Source organism: Rhinatrema bivittatum, chromosome 5 (assembly GCF_901001135.1).
Source record: "Rhinatrema bivittatum chromosome 5, aRhiBiv1.1, whole genome shotgun sequence".
In the NCBI taxonomy this organism is placed as follows: Eukaryota; Metazoa; Chordata; class Amphibia; order Gymnophiona; family Rhinatrematidae; genus Rhinatrema; species Rhinatrema bivittatum.
In genome coordinates, this window is record NC_042619.1 from 134,044,182 (window position 1) to 134,063,797 (window position 19,616).

Below are 19,616 nucleotides of genomic sequence, written 5' to 3' on the forward strand. Positions count from 1 at the left end.
TCCCATCTTCTCCATTCTGGCTTTGCGACCTTTAGGTGTCATCAAGGTACATTTGGTGCAAGTCAGGGCTTCATGCTCACTACCTAAACACAATACACAGACACAATACACAATACACATGGCGTCGGAAACCCGATGCCATGGCCATGAGAAAAAATTTAGTCGCGGTACGGTCGACAGCCAGTAGGCTGCGAGGGCCAAACTCGACGGTAATCAACGAAAAACGGCAAAAAACTTGCCGAAGTACCGCGGACTGAGTAAAGAAAGAGGAGGGACCCCTGTGGGGCAATTTTAACCTTAAAGAAGTCCGTGAAGAAATTCCTGTCAGGAATGTGGTCAGAGCTCCTTAACCGCGAGGCTACTGCTGCGCGGAAAAAAGAAGACTGAAGGGGGACCTCTGCTGGCTGCAGGGTTAGTGCCATGCTGGGCATGCCCAGTAGGGGCCAGTCAAAGTTCTAGAAACTTTGACAGAAGTTTTCCGTGATTGGGCTCCGTCCTGTGATGTCCTGTGATGTCATATGTGAGGACTACCATCCTGCTTGTCCTGTGTGATCTCTTTCTTGGGTAGTAGCACCTAATATGGAACCTAACATTGTGTAACTATAGCATGGGTTATTTTTCCCTATATGCATCACCTTGCACTTGTCCGCATTAAATTTCATCTGCCATTTTGATGCCCAGTTTTTCAGCCTCACAAGGTCTTCCTGCAATTTATCACAATCTGCTTGTGATTTAACTACTCTGAACAATTTTGTATCATCTGCAAATTTGATTACCTCACTTGTCGTATTTCTTTCCAGATCATTTATAAATATATTGAAAAGTAAGGGTCCCAATACAGATCCCTGAGGCACTCCACTGCCCACACCCTTCCACTGAGAAAATTGTCCATTTAATCCTACTCTGTTTCCTGTCTTTTAGCCAGTTTGTAATCCACGAAAGGACATCGCCACCTATCCCATGACTTTTTATTTTTCCTAGAAGCCTCTCATGAGGAACTTTGTCAAACGCCTTCTGAAAATCCAAGTACACTACATCTACAGGTTCACCTTTATCCACATGTTTATTAACTCCTTCAAAAAAGTGAAGCAGATTTGTGAGGCAAAACTTGCCTTGGGTAAAGCCATGCTGACTTTGTTCATTAAACCATGTCTGTCTATATGTTCTGTGATTTTGATGTTTAGAATACTTTCCACTATTTTTCCTGGCACTTAACCGGTCTGTAGTTTCCCGGATCGCCCCTGGAGCCCTTTTTAAATATGGGGGTTACATTAGCTATCCTCCAGTCTTCAGGTACAATGGATGATTTTAATGACAGGTTACAAATTTTTACTAATAGGTCTGAAATTTCATTTTTTAGTTCCTTCAGAACTCTGGGGTGTATTCCATCTGGTCCAGGTGATTTGTCAATCAGGTCTATCACATCTTCTAGGTTCACCGTGATTTGGTTCAGTCCATCTGAATCATTACCCATGAAAACCTTCTCCAGTATGGGTACCTCCCCAACAAACTCTTCAGTAAACACCGAAGAAAAGAAATCATTTAATCTTTCCGCGATGGCCTTATCTTCTCTAAGTGCCCCTTTAACCCCTCGATCATCTAACGGTCCAACTGACTCCCTTCACAGGCTTTCTGCTTCGGATATATTTTAAAAAGTTTTTACTGTGAGTTTTTGCCTCTAGGGCCAACTTCTTTTCAAATTCTCTCTTAGCCTGTCTTATCAATGTCTTACATTTAACTTGCCAACGTTTATGCATTATCCTATTTTCTTCTGTTGGATCCTTCTTCCAATTTTTGAATGAAGATCTTTTGGCTAAAATAGCTTCTTTCACCTCCCCTTTCAACCATGAAGAGTGTATTCAGGTATATGTTTGGCAGAAAGGGAGTTCACACCTGGGCCTAACCCCTTCCCCATCCCCACTCCACTTCCTCTGTCTACAAATTAAGCCCTTACCAAAACTAATTAGACACAGCTCCCAAAATCAAAGAATCCAGAACTCAAGGTATAATCTGACTTTGCTATAACAAATCAAAACAGCAATCATCCCCATCAAATAAACAACTTTTATATTTGTTTTATTTTTTCCTGGAATTTAGCTTGTACAAACTACTGAACATTAAAATCTGTGCTTTACCTTATAAATTCTTGCCTTTACATAAAATAATTCTATTAATGTTGGAGTGCTAGCTATAGCAGTATTAATATAATCCAAAGCCAATGAAAACTGGCCAAGTTTGTCAAAGTGTTGAGCCAGGAAATAGCGAACCCAAAGCAGTGTTGTAGGAGGCTCCTTCTCTCCATTTTCTGCAATGAAACAGATACATAGTTACAGTGACCAATATGACTTGAGATATCTGAAAAAACTGACAAGGTCAGAAAACAAAAACAGTACTGTGTCCTCAAAAACATGGGCATAATACTGTCTGATAATACTGTGTTAACCTTCCAAATACTTCATGAAGAAATATGTTACAGGCATACATAATGGGAGTAGTCTTAATGCAAAACAACAGACTTACCATAAAGACTAAAATAATCACAGGTCTTCAGGGAAACTTCATAATTAGTAACAAGGTCTTGGATTATACAAACCTATATGACAGGAAACAAAGCATAGTTAAAGAGATTGTTTATGTAGACTTTTTACATCTGAAATATTTAAGATCAAATAAGAGACCTGCATATGGTGCACAGCAGAAAAACTAAAACCAGGCAATACATCAATTCTTTTGAAAACCTCAAAAACCTCAGCAATTCAATCTGCTCAGTTAGGGAGAAAGAATGTAGAGATGTTTTCATTTGTTTTGTATACACTAAATTAAATGTGTACGTGATCAATTATGCCTGTAAAAACCCATTTAATAAGAACTAAATGAGTTTTTACATGCACTAAAGTAACTTACCTATAACAGGTGTTCTTTTAGACATCAGGACAAATCAGCCACACAAGTGGGTGATGCTATCCAACAGCACCAAGATGGAAAAGCTCTCAGGTCAGAAAGACTGAGAAGTCTTTCAGCATGTGTGGGGGTTCTTGCACAGCCACTGCCACAAGTATCCAGTTTTCATACCAAGCTTACCTTCAACTCTAAAGGGAGAGAGGCAGGCAGGATTGTGTAGCTGATTTGTCCTAGTATCTACAGAGAAAATCTGTTACAGGTAAGCAACTTTACTTTTTCCATGGACAAGCAGAACAACAATCAGCCACACAAAGTAAGGACTCCTAAACTGAAGATTGTATGTATTTGTTTTATTTCAGCAAAGAATATGCAACCTGTGTTATTGCTAGTGGTCAGAGAGAGCTGAAGAGATTAAATAAGCTTTTGACCAAAACTGCTGTCTTAAATGTGAAGCAGTAATGATTTGTGATGGTGTGGGTGGCAGCTTTGCAGCTATTTTCTATGGAAGCAAGTGAAGATGAGCTAAGGAAGCTACTGTATCTCTGATGGGCTTTTACCTTATTTTGAAGTTTTTGTCCTGATTGAGCATAATAAGAAATGTAACCTGAAATCCAGTTTTTTGTAAATGAATACACCTGTTTGATTGGGTTGAATAAGATAAATGATTGTGAAGACCTTCTACAAGGCTCTGTTCTCTTCAAATCAAGCGCAGTTACTTACCTATAACAGATGTTCCCCATAGACAGCAGGATGTTAGTCCTCAAATGTGGGTGACATCAACCGATAGAGCCCAACATGAAAAACTTTTGTCAAAGTTTCTAGAAACTTTGGCCAGTAGACTGAGCACGCCAAGCCTGCTACTATCTGCGCGTCCAAGCGAGGTCCCCCTTCTGTCTCGTAACATAGCAAAGCTGACGAGCAAAAAAATAACATAACAAACCAAAGGTGAACCCAACATCATGTGGAGGAGGGTGGGATTCCTGAGGACTAACATCCTGCTGTCCTAGGAGAACACCTGTTACAGGTAAGCAACTGCGCTTTCTCCTAGGACAAGCAGGATACGAGTCCTCACATGTGGATGAGTACAGAGCTCAAGACTGCTCCCTTCAATCAGAGAGCCCAACAGCGGCAGAACAAGGTACCAATGGGCACAACACAACTGCGGCGCTGTGGGAAAAACAGGAGGCAGTCTGGTCCTACACGGAGCACGAGAGACGAGAGATAGGTTCAAGTCTGGAACAGGATGCGCAAGATGGACTGACCAAAGACACTGTCCTGACAGCTATCCCTGTCAAGACAGTAGTGAGCTGCGAACATGTGGATAGAACTCCAAGTCACAGCCCGGCAAATTTCAGCGATGGGGACTGTATGCATATGGGCTACCAACATTGTCATGGCCTGCACAGAGTGAGCCTCTACTCTGCCAGCCAAGCTGGGGGCCTGCCTGCGTACAGCAGAAGGCAATGCAATCCGCCAGCCAGTTTGATATGGTTTGCTTACCCACTGCTGTCCCCAGTTGGCTGGGGTCAAAAAACACAAAGAGCTGAATGGACTGTCTGTAGCTCGCTGTGCGGTGTAGCTAAAAAGCCAGTGCATGGAGAGAGCACATTCCCCTGGATAGGAATGAGACCTTGGAAAGAAGGTGAGGAGAAAGATAGACTGATTGATGTGGAAATCAGTCACCTCCTTGGGCAAGAATCTAGGATGTGTATGCAGGACCACACAGTCAAGGAAGAACCTGTTGTATGGTGCATACGTAACAGGGCCTGAAAGATCACTTACCCTGCGAGCGGAAGTGATCGCCACCAGGAACACGACTTTCCAGGTGAGGAACTTCAGACCACAAGACTGCAGAGGTTCAAAGGGAGGCCGCATCAGTCTTGCCAAGACCACGCTGAGGTCTCAGGTCCAAGTTGGCATAAAGCGGCCAACTAGGGATTGGACCGAATCGGGTGTGTCAGCGACACCGATGATACATTTACCCAGTCAATATTGGGGTAACTGAAATCTCCCATTATTACTGCACTACCAATTTGGTTAGCTTCCCTAATTTCTCTTAGCATCTCACCATCTTGGCCAAATGGACAGTAATATACAACTATCAGTATAAGCTTCCCCAACACATAAGGGATTTCTACCCATAAAGATTCAATTGTGCATTTAGTCTCATGCAGGATGTTTATTTTGTTGGACTCTATGCCATCCCTGACAAAGCGCCGCATCGCCTCCTGGATGCTCCTCTCTGTCATTGCGATATCATTTGTACCCTGGTATAGCACTGTCCCATTGGTTATCCTCCTTCCACCATGTCTCTGAGATGCCTAGGTCTATGTCATCATTCACTGCTATACATTCTAATTCTCCCATTTTACTTCTTAGATTTCTGGCATGAGCATATAAACATTTCAAAGTGTGTTTTTTGTTTGTATTTTCATTCTGCTTTTTAATTGATAGGGATAAATTAGAATTTTTTTTTAGCTCAGGTGAGTTTTTAGTTACAGGCACTTGGACTACTTTTTTTATTATTGGAACCTTACTGTTGGGATGCCATAATCCTAATGCATCATTAGTATCCTCCAATACTGTATCGCTCCCTTGGGTTTATCAGCGTAAATGGTTTTTTTTTTTTTTTATAGCATTAAATCTTAACTAGTAGACATTGCTCATGTTTTCCTCACCTTCTTGGCTGTCTACTCTGTTGCAGATTTTGGTATTATCTGCCAAGGGACAAACTTTTCCTGACAATTCTTCTGCAACGATGAAAAGAAAAGGTCGAAGGACTGATCCCTGAGTCACGCTGCAAGTAATACTACCCTCCTCAGCATACACTCCATTTGCCACTACCCTTTGTCATCTCCCACTCAACCAGTTTCTAACCCAGTTAGTCACTTAAAGGTTCATATTAAGGGCGCTCAATTTATGTTGCCTATGCGGAACTGTGTCAAAGGCCTTACTGATATCCAAGTACAGAACATCTAGCACTCTCCCTTGATCCAACTCTGGTCTCCCAATGAAACTGATCAGATTTGACAAGATCTACCTCTGGTAAATCCATGCTACCTCAGATCTTGCAATCCCTTGAATTCCGGAAACTGTACTATCCCTCTGTATTGGCAGCTATTTCATTAATTTACTTATTACAGCATTCAGACCCTAACTGGACTGTAGTTTCCAGCCTCCTCTTTCATTTTACCTTTATGAATAGGAACTTCCTTTCCCCTTCTCTAGAACTCTGAAACTACTCGACTTTAAAGCACTGAAAATATCAACCAATGGAGCTGCCAGAACTTTTCTAAGTTCTGTTAATACCACTGGATATATACCATCTGGTCCCATTGTCTTATTTACTGTTAGTTAGCTCCATACGCACACACTTATGAAAATAGATTTGAGCTTTACCTTGCTTCCAATCTCATTTGTTTTATGTGGTCCTGCCCTGGCCCTTCCACGGTAAACATTGAACAAATATTTAAGCAATTTCACTGTTTCAATCTCAGCCTCTATATATTCCTCTCCTTCACATCTGCATCTCAGAATGTCACTTTTGCACTTTGTAAGTGACCTAAAAGAAGAGTTGTCAGGAAAGGTTTGTCTTTTTGCTGATGATACCAAAATCTGTAACAGGGTGGGCAGCCAGGAAGGTGTGGAAAACATGAGGAGGGATATAGTGAAGTTTGAGGAATGCTCTAAGGCCTGGTAGCTAAGATTTATTACTAAAAAATGCAGAGTAAAGCATTTAGTATGCAAAATCCCCAAGAGAAAGGGACAGTATTTGAAGTGAAATTCTTCTAAGCACAAAGGAAGAGCAGGATCTGGGGTTAATTTTATCTGATGATCTTAAGGTGGCCAAACAGGTGGCTAAAAAGATGCTTGGCTGCATAGGGAGATGAATGGTCAGCAGAAAAAGGGAGATACTGCCCCTGTATAGGTGCCAGGTGAGATCTCACTTGGAATACCGTGCACAATTCTGGAGACCACACCTTCATAAGGATATAAATAGGATAGAGTTGGTCCAGAGGGTGGTTACTAAAATGGTCAGTGGTCTTCATTCAAAAGCATATGAAGAGAAATGGTGAGATAGGGGAGATATGATAGACATTCAAATATCTCAAAGGTTTCCATGAGGTGAGCCTTTTACAATGAAAAGGAGGTTCTAGAAGAGGGGTCATGACATGAGGTTGAAAGGGAGTAGACTCGGGGTAACGTTAGAAAATATTCTTCAGAGAGCGGGGTACTGGATGTGTGGAACAGCCTCCCAGTGGGAAGCGTTGGAGACAAAAACAGTGTGATTTCAAGAAAACATGGGATAAATACAGTGTATCTCTAAGGAAGTTATGAGAATTATGCTAAATTAATTGGATGGATGGGCAGATGGGTTTTTTCTCGTGTGATGTTTCTATATCTATCACTAACATATCCAAAACAAGTATAGTTCCCGCCCCACGTTTTACAGTATTTATTTTTTCTTCCATTCGAATTTTTGCATTCTTGACTTTCACAGCTTTTTTTTATCATCTTTTCCAGGTATTGCTGCCTGTCTCTCTTGTAACCTTATTTCCCTTATCTTTTCAGCTGCTTCTTTAAAAATCGTAATGGCCTTTTTTTCCCTCTTTCCTTTATTTAATCTAACAGATTAGTTGTCTTTATATCATCTTTTAGTTTTGCTCACTGCTCTTCAGGGTGTAAAACTTCAGCAAAAAACTCCTTGATGTATTCCTCTCATTTTAACAAAATTAATTTTCATGAAGTCTAGGCTCTTAGTCTTTGAAAGAACCTTAATATTCTGCACTCCAATACTGAACCACACCATCCAATGATCACTAGGATCCCAGATGATTGTCCATTACAACATCAGAGATACTGTCCCCGTTGGTAAGCCACAGGTTTTAAAACTGCCCCCCTCTCATGTGGATGCCGTTACCTGTTGAATGATTCTCCTGGCAGAGAATACAAGATCTCCCTGCTTCTAGAAGACACTGCAGCTGGGATACCCTGATCAACAACTGGCACACTGAAATTCCCTAGGAATAGCACCTCCCCTTTCAAAGCAATTTTAAGAATATATTCCATTAAATCTCTATCCATTTCTTCTGTCTGCTATGGAGACCTGTATATTACACCAATATGGACAGATGTTCCATTACCTCTTTCCAGATTAACTCCTTATCTCATCAGCCCTGCAATTCAGATGCTTTAATATTATTGTTTATGTATAGTGCATTCTCCCTTTCTTCCTACCCGGTCCTTCCTGAATAGATTGCAGCCTTTATAACCATGTTCCAGTAATGGTTTCCAGTGTACTACATCTAAATCAACTTTTTCCATGACTGCCTCTAGATCCAGGAAATATTTCCCTACTATGAGCATTAGTATACATAGCTTTCCAGATATTGCTCTTTTTTCCCCATTTCTTTACAAGTACTTATTTTGTTTTTACTTACCTTACAGTTTTGTTCACCCAACCCTGATGATCCTAATTTAAAGCCCTCTTCAATAGGTATACCAGTCTGTGTTGGAAGAATTTGCACCCCCCTTCAACAAGTTGACCCCCATTTCTGCTTAGCAGTCCTTTAATCATTCGATGGTCCAGGAAACCAAAGTGCTCATCAACACCATCTGCACAACCATTATTTATCTCCAAAATGGGAGTTTCACTGCCTGAGCCTTTATCCTTTACTGGGAGGATGAATAATACCACCTATACACCTATCTGCTTTTACCCATCTCTCCCAGAGCCAACATTATTTGTGCTGCAAAAATTCTCACATTTCAGGACACCCAGGACCTCCCTGGCGCTCAAGGAACGTACATAATCCCCCTGAGAGACCCATGGAGGCCTACAATTCAATACAGCAAGTGTATTTACCAGAAACTGTGTTTTCCATAGATAGCAGGATAAATTAACCATGACATTCTCCTCTTAGCTAGTATAGCTTTAAGCTCTATTGAGCATGTGCAGGAGTCCCCACACAGCTAATAATAGCCAGACAGTCAACCCTCAGAGAGGCAGGCAGGTATTTAGCATGACTAATTCATTCTATCTATGGAAACACCATTAATGGTAAGCAAACTTTCTTTCTCCATAAAAAAGCAGATTGAATTAACCATGACAGGTGCAGCAGAAGATTTACTGAATAACCAACCCAGACTCCACCATGGAGAGCTGTTTACACAAAACTGCCAGTTCAAATTTACTGTCAGTCCTTGAGAGACTGACCAGACAGAAGTAGGACATAAAGCTGTATACTGATGACCAAATTGCAGTTTTGTAGATGTTTTTGAGAAGTATTTCTTGCAGATAAGCAATGGAAGAAGCCATAGCTATCACTTGATGAGCCTTGACAGAGTCTGTGATTAGTAAGCTAGCAGATGTACAGCAATGTTGAATGCATTCTACTGTCCAGTCTGACAATGTACATTTGGCGACTGCTACACCAAGTATGTCAGGATCATGTGATATGAATTGCTGTGAAGCTTGGCAATGTCGCTGAGCTTTTGTTGTAGTAGGCTAAAGCTCTTTTATAATCTAACATATGAAGGGTTTTCTCTCCCTCATGCATATGTGGCCTCGGATAGAAGGAAGATAATGCGATGGATTGATTGGTACAGAAAGCCGAGACAACTTTCGTAAGAAACTTTGGGTGAATGGGAAGCACCACTCTATTATGAAAAGATTGCATGTATGGTGGATAGTGAATGAGAGTCTGCAGTTCATTGACTTCTAGCTGAAATTACTGCTACAAGAAATACTATTTTCCAAGTCAAGAACTTAAAAGAAGTTGTCTTTAATGGCTTAAAGGAAAGCTTCATTAAGTGAGAAAGGACAACAAAGTCCTATGGGTATTGTACTGAAGATTTAACATGTAATAAACCTTTCATAAATTTCGACACCAGTGTATGAGTAGAGCTGGGTTTATTGTCGACCAAAACATGGTAAGCCATTATGGCACTGATGTACTATTACAGAGGATGTAGCAAGACATGATTCAGAAAGGAAGAGCGAGTATGTTAACAAATGCCTGGACTTGCAAGAAAACGGGTCCAAGGCATTCTGTTGGCACCATATAGAATATCTTTTTCATTTAAAGGCATAGTATTTTCTAGATGATGACTTCCTAGCTGCAATTGTCAGCAGCAATAGTCATCTTCAATTTCTCTGGCCAAAGAATGATAGATTACTGAGCATTCAACATACAAGCCATTAGGTTGAGGGATGACAGGTTTGAATGAAATAGTATTCATTTGCCTTGAGTTATCAAGGCAGAGTCTGTCCCAAAATGTATTGGGGGGGGGGGGGGGGGGGAAGTGCTCAAAAGCTGTACTAAATATGCAAACCACATTTGTCTGGGCCACACTGGAGCTATGAGGATCAACTGGGCAAGGTCTTACATCAGCTTTTGTACTGTTCTGGTGATCAGTGGTATCAGCAGAAAAACATATTTGACATTTGTGCTTCAATCAAGCAGGAAAGTGCCCTGAGCTAACCTGAGAACACTGGGTAGAAAGCAAAATTTGTCTAGTTTTCTGTTCTTTTCCAATGTGAATAGGTCAACTGTCAGTAGACCCCCATAAATCAAATTGTTCATCAACTGATTGTGCTGAGTCAATCCACTAGCATGTTGGAGATGCTTGGAAGATAGGAGGCTTGTAGGACAGCTCGATTCCCAGTTGCCCACTGCAAAATATTCAATACTTCCTGTAGACAACTCATGACCTTGTACCTCCCTGCTTGTTACATAAAATGTGGCAACTTGGTTGTCTGCTTAATCAAGACACTCTTCCTTTGAAGAAGATCGTGAAGGTTATCAGAGTACTTGATTGCTCTCAGTTTCAGCCCATTGATCTGAAAAAGGCTTTCCTTAAGAGACTAAATGCCCTGGGTTCAAAAGAATCTTGTATGGGAGCCCAAACCTTTTGTGAAGGCATCTGTTGCTATGATCATTTGATGGGGAAGAGAACAAAGTGGAGCTCTTTCCTGAAGTATGTGGTGGTTTAACCACCAGTGCAACCCCTACTTCATATCCCTGGAAATTTGTACCATGGTTATCAAAGGCTGAGTGAGTTGTTTCCATTGATAGTGCAGACCCACTGCAGTTAATGGATGTGAAGGTGCTGCCACCATGCCCTAAAGAAACTAGAATTGCTTTGTCTGTCGAGTGCTGCAAGATCAGTAACTTGTGAATGAGAGATCTCACAGCACTCGCTCATTCTGTTGGAAGAAAAGCTCTCTTGTTGAGAATTTATCTATGTCACAAGGAATTTGAGTCAGTACTAGATTTGATTTCTCTAAATTCATTAGAAATTCCAATTGCTGTAGAATATAAAATTGTCTTGTGCGGGGATAGCAACACTTCTTAAGAACATAAGAAATTGCCACACTAGGTCAGACCAAAGGTCCATCAAGCTCAGCATCCTGTTTCCAACAGTAGCCAAACCAGGCTACAAGAACCTGGCCAGTACCTAAACACTAAAAAGATCCCATGCTACTGATGCCAGTAGTAGCAGAAGCCATTTCCTAAGTCAACTTGATTAATAGCAGTTAATGGACTTCTCCTCCAAGAACTTATCCAAACCTTTTTAAAACCCAACTACACTAACTGCACTAACCACATCCTCTGGTAACAAATTCCAGAGCTTAATTGCACACTGAGTAAAAAAAATGTTCTCCAATTAGTTTTAAATGTGCTACTTGCTAACTTCATGGAGTGCCCCCTAGTCCTCCTATTATCTGAAGTGTAAATAACCGATTTATATCTACCTGTTCTAGACCTCTCATGATTTTAAGCACCTCTATCATATCCTCCCTCGGGCGTCTCTTCTCCAAGCTGAACAGCCCTAACCTCTTCAGCCTTTCCTCATAGGGGAGTTGTTCCATCCCCTTTATTGTTGTGGTTGCCCTTCTCTGTACATTCTTCAGTGCAACTATATCTTTTTTGAGATGCGGTGACCAGAACTGCTGGTGATTATTAGTTGTCCAGTTATGGGAAGTCAAATCCCCAAGCAACAGATGTGCTGTTACATCTGCAAGGCATTTGCAGATATCTTAAAAGTTGCCAACAGGCCAAAAAGGGAGTACTATGTAGGGGATAATCATACTGAGGGAATTCATTTTGAATCTTTTTCGAGTAAATGTTTGTTCAAGTCTCTCAAATCCAGAATGGGCCTCAATCCCCTGATTTCTTGGGGAGGAGAAATATCTGGAGTAGAAGTCCTAACCATATTATAACATAGGGACTGGCTCTATTGCTCATTGTTGAAAAAGCAATTGTATTTCCAGAAGGAGCTATGTCAGTTGAGATGGATATGAATTGAGAGTCAAGCAATGAGGAAGGAATGGTAGCTGGGAGAAATGCAAACAGTAACAAGATTTCATGATTTTAAGGACCCAGAGGTCCTTTGTTATCTGGTGCCATACATCCAAAAAGGTCTGGATTCTGCACCCCCCCCCTTCTTGGAACAGGACTATTGATTGTTTGTAGGGATCAAAAACTTGGCCTACGTTTAGGCTAGGCTTTTGTATCATTTTAGGCTGACAACATTCTCAGTCTAGGACTGGCTGAAAGTGGTGGGAGGCAGTACTGCTGAAAAGGTCATAATGGTTATATTATAATACAGCCTTTTATAAGTATAGAAGGAATGTGTCAAAGAAGAGAACTGCTTGGGATCCACTGAAAGAGAAAGATTGGACCACCACATTTTATTCTTTTATCTGAGCAACTGTTTCTCTGAGTTTTTCTACAAAAAGGTTATCACCTAGACAAAGGACATCTGCCATCTTCTTTTATCTTCCTGAACAATGCTGACTCTAAGCCAGGCCATGTGCAGAGCTCTGAGTGAGTCAGAAGAGGTTAAGTGAGACTGCATCAAACGATTCAGAGAGAATGAAGATGACACCTAGATAGTAATGTTTTTGTCACAGGATGACCTTCCTTGCTTTCAAAGGATTCAAATAGTTGAGAATTTTTTGTGTGATTTAGTTCTGTCTAGATAAAACAAAATTGCCTTTCTAAAATCAACCATATAGTAAGTTTGGTTTCTTCAATGTTTGGAAAAAAGGCAACACTATAGTTTGGTTCAGATGGAACTGAGTTTACAATTTTTGGTAGCAATTTAGAATGTGGGTGTACAACTACTTGATTTTTTTTAAATCTGAGTGTATGGAGTTTATTCATTCTGCATACGGAGGTTACTGCAATTAGGAAAAATGTTTTCCATGTTACAAATTTCAAAGGTGCCGCAGTCATAGGTTCTTTGGAATTAGCAAGTACCTTGAATAAAATTCTCTTGTTGATTTTGAGAGACTGGTTGCATTGTTCTTGATTGTAAAAGTGCATTCACTTCCTTCGACAATTTTAATTGTTGTTGAATATTGTTGAAGGGGGGGGGGGGGGGGGGGAAGTTATGGTGGTAAGAGTCGAAAAAGTAACCTTGATGAATGATCTGCAAACCCATGGTCCATTGCGATTTTCCTTTTCATTCAAAGAATCAATCTCCCCCCTATCTGGAAATGCAGGCTTGGGTTTTGTGGAAATGCTCTCTAGTAGTCAAAACCCCATAGAAAGCCTTTGAGGAAGCTGCTGAGGTTGTCTTGTTGATATTCTCTGCTTCATTGCCTTGATTGTGGGTGTTGGATTTACTGCTGAGGCTGATTAAGTTGTTGCAGCACTATGGGTCTTTGTAATAATTGTATGCATTCTAATATCTGCGGTGTGATTAGTTTCCTATAATCATCTGAACAGTATCTCCTACAATCATCTGAACATAGTACATCGGCCCATCCATAGCTCCTATACATCCCACTTCCTCCCTTTCTCTCTCCCCCCTCCCTGTTAGTTATATCGTTTTTTTATTCCATTCCCTTCCCCTCCCCCCTTGCTAGAATTTGTTCTAGCTATTAATTAATTTTTATGTACATTTTAAACATTTGATTTGATTGTTCCTTTAAAAATTTTATTTTGACAAAATTTATTTTTATGAACGGTATATAAATATTTTAAATAAATAAATAAATATCTCCTTTGGGTGGAGTTTCCATTTATCAGGCAGATAGAGATTTAAGTGCCATTGTTTGATATTTGATGCATTCTACAGTCTCATTGATTTTTTTCTCCCACATAATGCGTCTGCTTCTCATGAATTTCTTCTCTCAATTCAGATGCCCAATCCAGGCCAATCATCTCACAACCATGGCTGATGTTGATAACCCAGAAGTGTAGAAGGAAACGTAGATGGAGTGGATTATGTAGCATGCATATTCTTCTGTCTTTTGCATAATTTCCATATAGCTTTTTAATTCTTGTTCTAGTAATTTCAGTGTATATTCCTTTAAGTGCTGCAGATTATTAAATAAGTATTTAGTTATTTGAATCTGGTGAGCCTCAATTTTAGCCTGCAGTGCAGCACCTTGGAAAACCCTCTTCCATATAATATCAAGGAATAAAGGGTCTTTACCTGGAAGTGAATTTGAATTTGTCTTCATTTTCCTGGCTTTGCTCACAGCCAATTCTTCAGAGAGACTTGTGAGGTAATTGGGGTTTCTCGTGGCCTGGATATTTTTGTATGTGATACTTTATGTTGATGCTCTTAGTTACTGAAGTTACTGAAGAAATGTAAAGGTGTTTTCCAGAGTTTTAGCTCAACTTCCAGTAAGGCAGTATGCAAGGGAACAGGCTTAAATTGCTTCACAGGCTGCAAGCACTGAAGGACTCCTTATATTTCTATAGTTTCCTCTTCCTCTTGTAGATTAAATGGAAGTTACACAGATATCTTCTGTATATATGAAGAATATGTGGCATCCTCTGGTACAGTTGCTGCTCTGATTCTGGGGAGGGATCAAATAGAAGATCGGGTGGATCTGACCTTTTGTAAAATACTCTTCCAAATATAATGTATGGGACATAGTATATGCAGACAAACATGATCTCATGTCTTCTCCTGATATTTCTATAGTCCTTTCCACTGGTTGATCTTCAGGATTCCCAAGAGAACTGGATAGATACTTTGATTTTAACTTATCTTTTAATCTCTCCACTATATATTTTTTTTTAAATAGTGAGAGTTTTGTCTAGTAACTGCACTCCAAAGTTTTTGGATGAATATATGACAGTCAGCGAACTGCGGGAAAGAGAGCTCGAGTTCCTTAATTGTTGCCACAGACAAGCTCTGATGATGCAAAATGGGGGGGAGATTCACATACCTCTAATGAGGTTGATGAGGTGGAATGCTTTTGTTTGGCTGTTTCTTCCATGCCAATGATTTGGTGCTATGCTTAGGTGGTGCTGATGCATTTGTACCATGAGGTGTCTGAGTCAACTGTTTCATCGCACAGACTGACGAGTCCTTAGCTTTTATAGCTCCATGATGTCCCGCCATGGTAGTGTCTGCGCCATCCGGTTTCAGCATCATTGTTCTTATGCTTCTAGTTCATGGCACCATTTTTCCATAGTACCTATACACCAATGATTTATCTGCTTTTTCTCTTTGCACTGATGACCCATCTCTGATTCTTTTAGAAGCCGAGGTATCCAATGAAGATCGAGATCTCTTCTTGTGAGGCTCTGTTTTCCTGAGCTCCGAAGAAGTTTTCACCTCATACAAGTGCTTTAAATCTCCATAAATCAGAGTTCTCTGCAAAATTCTGCCACAAGGCCTGCACGATGCACTATAATACTCTGAACCTAACAGCAAAGACACAACTCATGCTAACCGTAGTGGCCATATTATGAAGGCAGTTTTTACATAATCTAAAAGGAGTTCTTCCTTTCCAAAGATGTTTATCCTGGAGCCTACTTTTTTTCAATTTTTCTTGATGTTGTTCCTTGACTTTTTGTACCCGAATGAGAGATGGAGAAAATGAGACTGTTTCGCAAAGCAGACGAAATTAGACTGAGGGAAAAGAGCATGGGGACATTAGCCCAGAAAGAACTCCAGAAGTTTCTGGGCTAGGAGAGAATAAAGAACCGAATCGGCACTGTTGAATGACATTGACCATCTTGTGTGGCAGCTTTGTGTTGCCTGCCCATGAGTGAATATGACATTAGCAATCTTAGTACTATATATTACAACATTGACCACACCAAGAGAAATAACAAAAATACAGCCTACATAGCAATTAGCCTGAGATCCAAACTAAATCTCTCCCTGGGGCATGAAAATTAAATCCAAGTCTTAATCATTTTTGAAGAGAGACTTAACTCAGCTCCAGCCTTCCTCCAAAGGAATCTAATTATCCAGCATTTGGGGCAAAAAGAAACCTTTGAAAAGATCTGTGTCATGCAACCACTAATCTAGTTGCTAAAAACAAAGGAATAGCAAGTACAGCATGCTGGAAAGAGCTACCATATTTTTCGCTTCATAAGACGCACCTAGGATTCAGAGCTGGAAAATTAAAAAAAAAAAAAAATAATGGTGTGCTAAACTGGCTCTGTTCCCGGGCGTCTGTGCGTCTTATGGAGCAAATTAGGGGAGGGCATAACATTTTTTTTGTCCCCATTTTGTTTTTAGGTCTGGGTAGGGCCATTTCTTACCACTCCCCAGATCAGAAAACATTTAGCGTTCTCTTTGTTGAAAAAAAAACAAAAAACAAAACAAAACCCCCATACCAACCCCTTTAAATTTAACTAACTATAACCCCCCCCCCAAGACTTGCCAAAAGTCACTGGTGGTCCAGCAGGGGTCCAGGCGCGATCTCCTGCACTTCGGGCGTCGGCTGCCAGTATTCAAAATGACGCCGATAGCCTTTGCCCTTACTATGTCACAGGGGCTACCGGTGCCATTGGTCGGCCCCTGTCACATGGTAGGAGCAAGGGACGGCCCCTGCCAAGATGGCGTCAGCCGTCCCTTGCTCCTACCATGTCACAGGGGCTGACCAATGGCACCGGTAGCTCCTGTGACATAGTAAGGGCAACGCCTACCATGTAACAGGGGCCGACCAATGGCACTGGTAGCTCCTGTGACACAGTAAGGGCAAAGGCTATCGGTGCCATTTTGAATACTGGCAGCAGACGGCTGAAGTGCAGGAGATTGCTCCTGGACCCCCAGGGACTTTTGGCAAGTCTTGGGGGGGGGGGTCAGGAGGGTGGGGGGGGGTTTTTGTAGTTATTTATTTATTTATTTATTTTTATATTCGCTCTATAAGATGAACAGACATTTTCCCCCCACTTATGGGGAAAAAAAGTGCGTCTTATGGAGCAAAAAATTGGTTTATAATGCAACAAGTTACTTCAATAAACTGACCCTGTTGAGTTAAACTTTTAAAGACCAGTGTAAGAATGGAGAAGAATTACTACTTACCTGATAATTTCCTTTTCTATAAGTACAGACAGGTGAATCCAGAACCAGTAGGTGATGCACCTCTACCAGCAGATGGAGATGGAGCAAAGCTGACACCATGGTATATATAACTTGCAGTGACATCAACCCACCAGTATTCTTTGCAAAAGCCAACTGAAGACAAACTAACAAAATTTGATTATTAACAGACAACCATTCCAGCATCCAGTTAACAAGAAACCACTGAGCTCAGAGAAGGAGTGCAATAACGCTAGTCTAGGGAGTGGATTGACACTTACCAGTACTCCCTGGAACATGCAGCCAGGCAGGAGGACCATAGCACAACCATTCGGCAGCCAAGGGCAGGAAGGTGGATTCACCTGTCTGTACTAAAGAAACGGAAATTATCAGGGTAAGTAGTAATTTCTCCTTTCTTAGCATTCAGACAGGTGAGTTCAGAACCAGTGGAATGTACCAAAGCTACTCCTGAACAGGGCAGGAGACTGACCACGGTCCAGTCAAAATTGTGCCCTCCCAGGCCTGAACATCCAGACGATAATGCCTGGAAAAGGTGTGTAAAGAGGAACACGTTGCAGCTCAGCAAATGTTGACGGAAGACAACAATCTAACCACTGCCCTTGAAACCGCCTGAGCCCTAGTGGAATGAGACCTAATTTGACTATGTAACAGCTGCTCAGCATCCACACACATGGCTATGACTATCTCCTTAATCCAGCGGGCTATTGTAGCCCGCAAAGCCAGCTCATCCTGTTTACTTCCACAATGGAGAACAAACAGGCGATTCACCTTCCTGAGAGGTTTAGAAAACTCCAAATAACTCAAGAAATGCCTCGACACCCAAGGGCTGTAACAGGTGATATTCCTCCGCATCTCTTTCCCTATACAGAGATGGCAGGGAAATAGACTGATTCAAGTGAAAATCCAAGACCACTTCTGGCAAAAAGGAAGGGACAGTACACAACTGTATCGCAAAACAAGGCCTGCAGTTCGGATACTCAATGTGCAGAACAAATTGACACAAGAAACACCGTTTTCAAGTTCAGTAGCATAAACTTTCCTTGAGGTATCAGCTGAAAAGTAGGGCCCACTAAAAAACCCATAACTAGATTAAGACTCCACAAGGTCACTGGAAGGACAAAGATGCTTCACTCCTTACAAGAAACGGGCCACATCTGCATGAGACAACAAAGGCCCACCATTCACCTGACCTCAGAAAACAGGCAAGAGCCGCCACCTGTACCTTTAAGGAATTAAGGGCCAACCCTTCTCAATTCATCCTGCAAAATTCCAAAATGAGCAGGATCTTAACCGAATGAGGAGGAACCCCATTATCTTCAAACCAAGCCTCAAACACTCGCCAAACCTGCAGATAGGTAAGAAAGTGGAGATATTTCTCGCTTGTAGCAAGGTGGCAATCACACTTCACAAACCGAGCCCTCTCAAGGGCCATACCGCAAGTTAAAATAGAGTAGGATCTTCATGAAGAACAGGCCCCTGCCGTAGGAAATCCCTCTGTGCCAGAAACCAGAGGGGAGAGTCCACCAGGAACCTTCACAACTCTGCATACCATGGTCTCCTGGGCCAATCTGGTGCCACCAGAAGCACCATCCTGCTGTGACTCTCAATCTTCCCAATCGTTCTGCCCAACATGGGCCACAGGGGAAAGGAATACAGCAGTTTGCCCTCTGGCCACTCCAGCATGAGGGCATCGATGCCCAAGGACTTTGGATCTCTCCTGCCACTGAGGAAGCAAGGAACCTTCGCATTGCAAGAAGTTGCCAGTAGGTCCAGAAAAGGAAGGCCCCAATGATAGACTACCATGCTGAAATGCCTTGTTTGTCAATTCCCATTCTCCTGGATCCAGACTGTCTGCTGAGAAAAATCGGCTTGTACGTTGCCTTTTCCTGCAATGTGCAAGGCTGCGATCTCCTGAAGATGCACTTCTGCCCATTCCATAAGTTGGGCTATTTCCTGTGACACTCGCTGGCTTCTTGGTTCCTCCCTGCCGACTAATGTACACCACTGCCTTGCACTGTCTGAAATTATTCGGACCGCTTGACCCTGCAATCGGTCGCCAAACCACAAGCATGCCAACCAGACTATACGGGCTTCCAGCCAATTGGTATTCCAGAGAGACTCTTCTGCATTCCAGCACCCTTGCGTTGTCAGCTCCTGACAGCAAGCTCCCCACTCCTGGAGGCTCAAATTTGTCATGAATACTAGCCAGTCCGGTGATCTTAGGGAAACCCCCTTTCTTAGATAATCTGCTTTTAACCACCACTGCAGTTGAGTGCATTTTTTCATTTCATTTCATTTCTTAAATTTCTTAATCACTTAACACAAAAATGGCCTAAGCAATTGTTTATTTTACTATATTTTATTCTTGATATTTCATTTGATTGTATTGTATTTCCAAATTTTAA

General features: G+C 41.5%; 1 protein-coding gene across 1 annotated transcript in view; it reads right to left on the reverse strand.

Annotated features, from left to right (window-relative positions):
* The window catches only part of NAA16 (N(alpha)-acetyltransferase 16, NatA auxiliary subunit), a 468,335-nt gene that overhangs the window by 204,541 nt on the left and 244,178 nt on the right, over positions 1-19,616 (reverse strand). Inside the window, 2 exon segments of the mRNA XM_029602955.1 lie at positions 2,136-2,305; positions 2,521-2,593. Coding sequence (XP_029458815.1) covers positions 2,136-2,305; positions 2,521-2,593 — 243 coding nt within the window.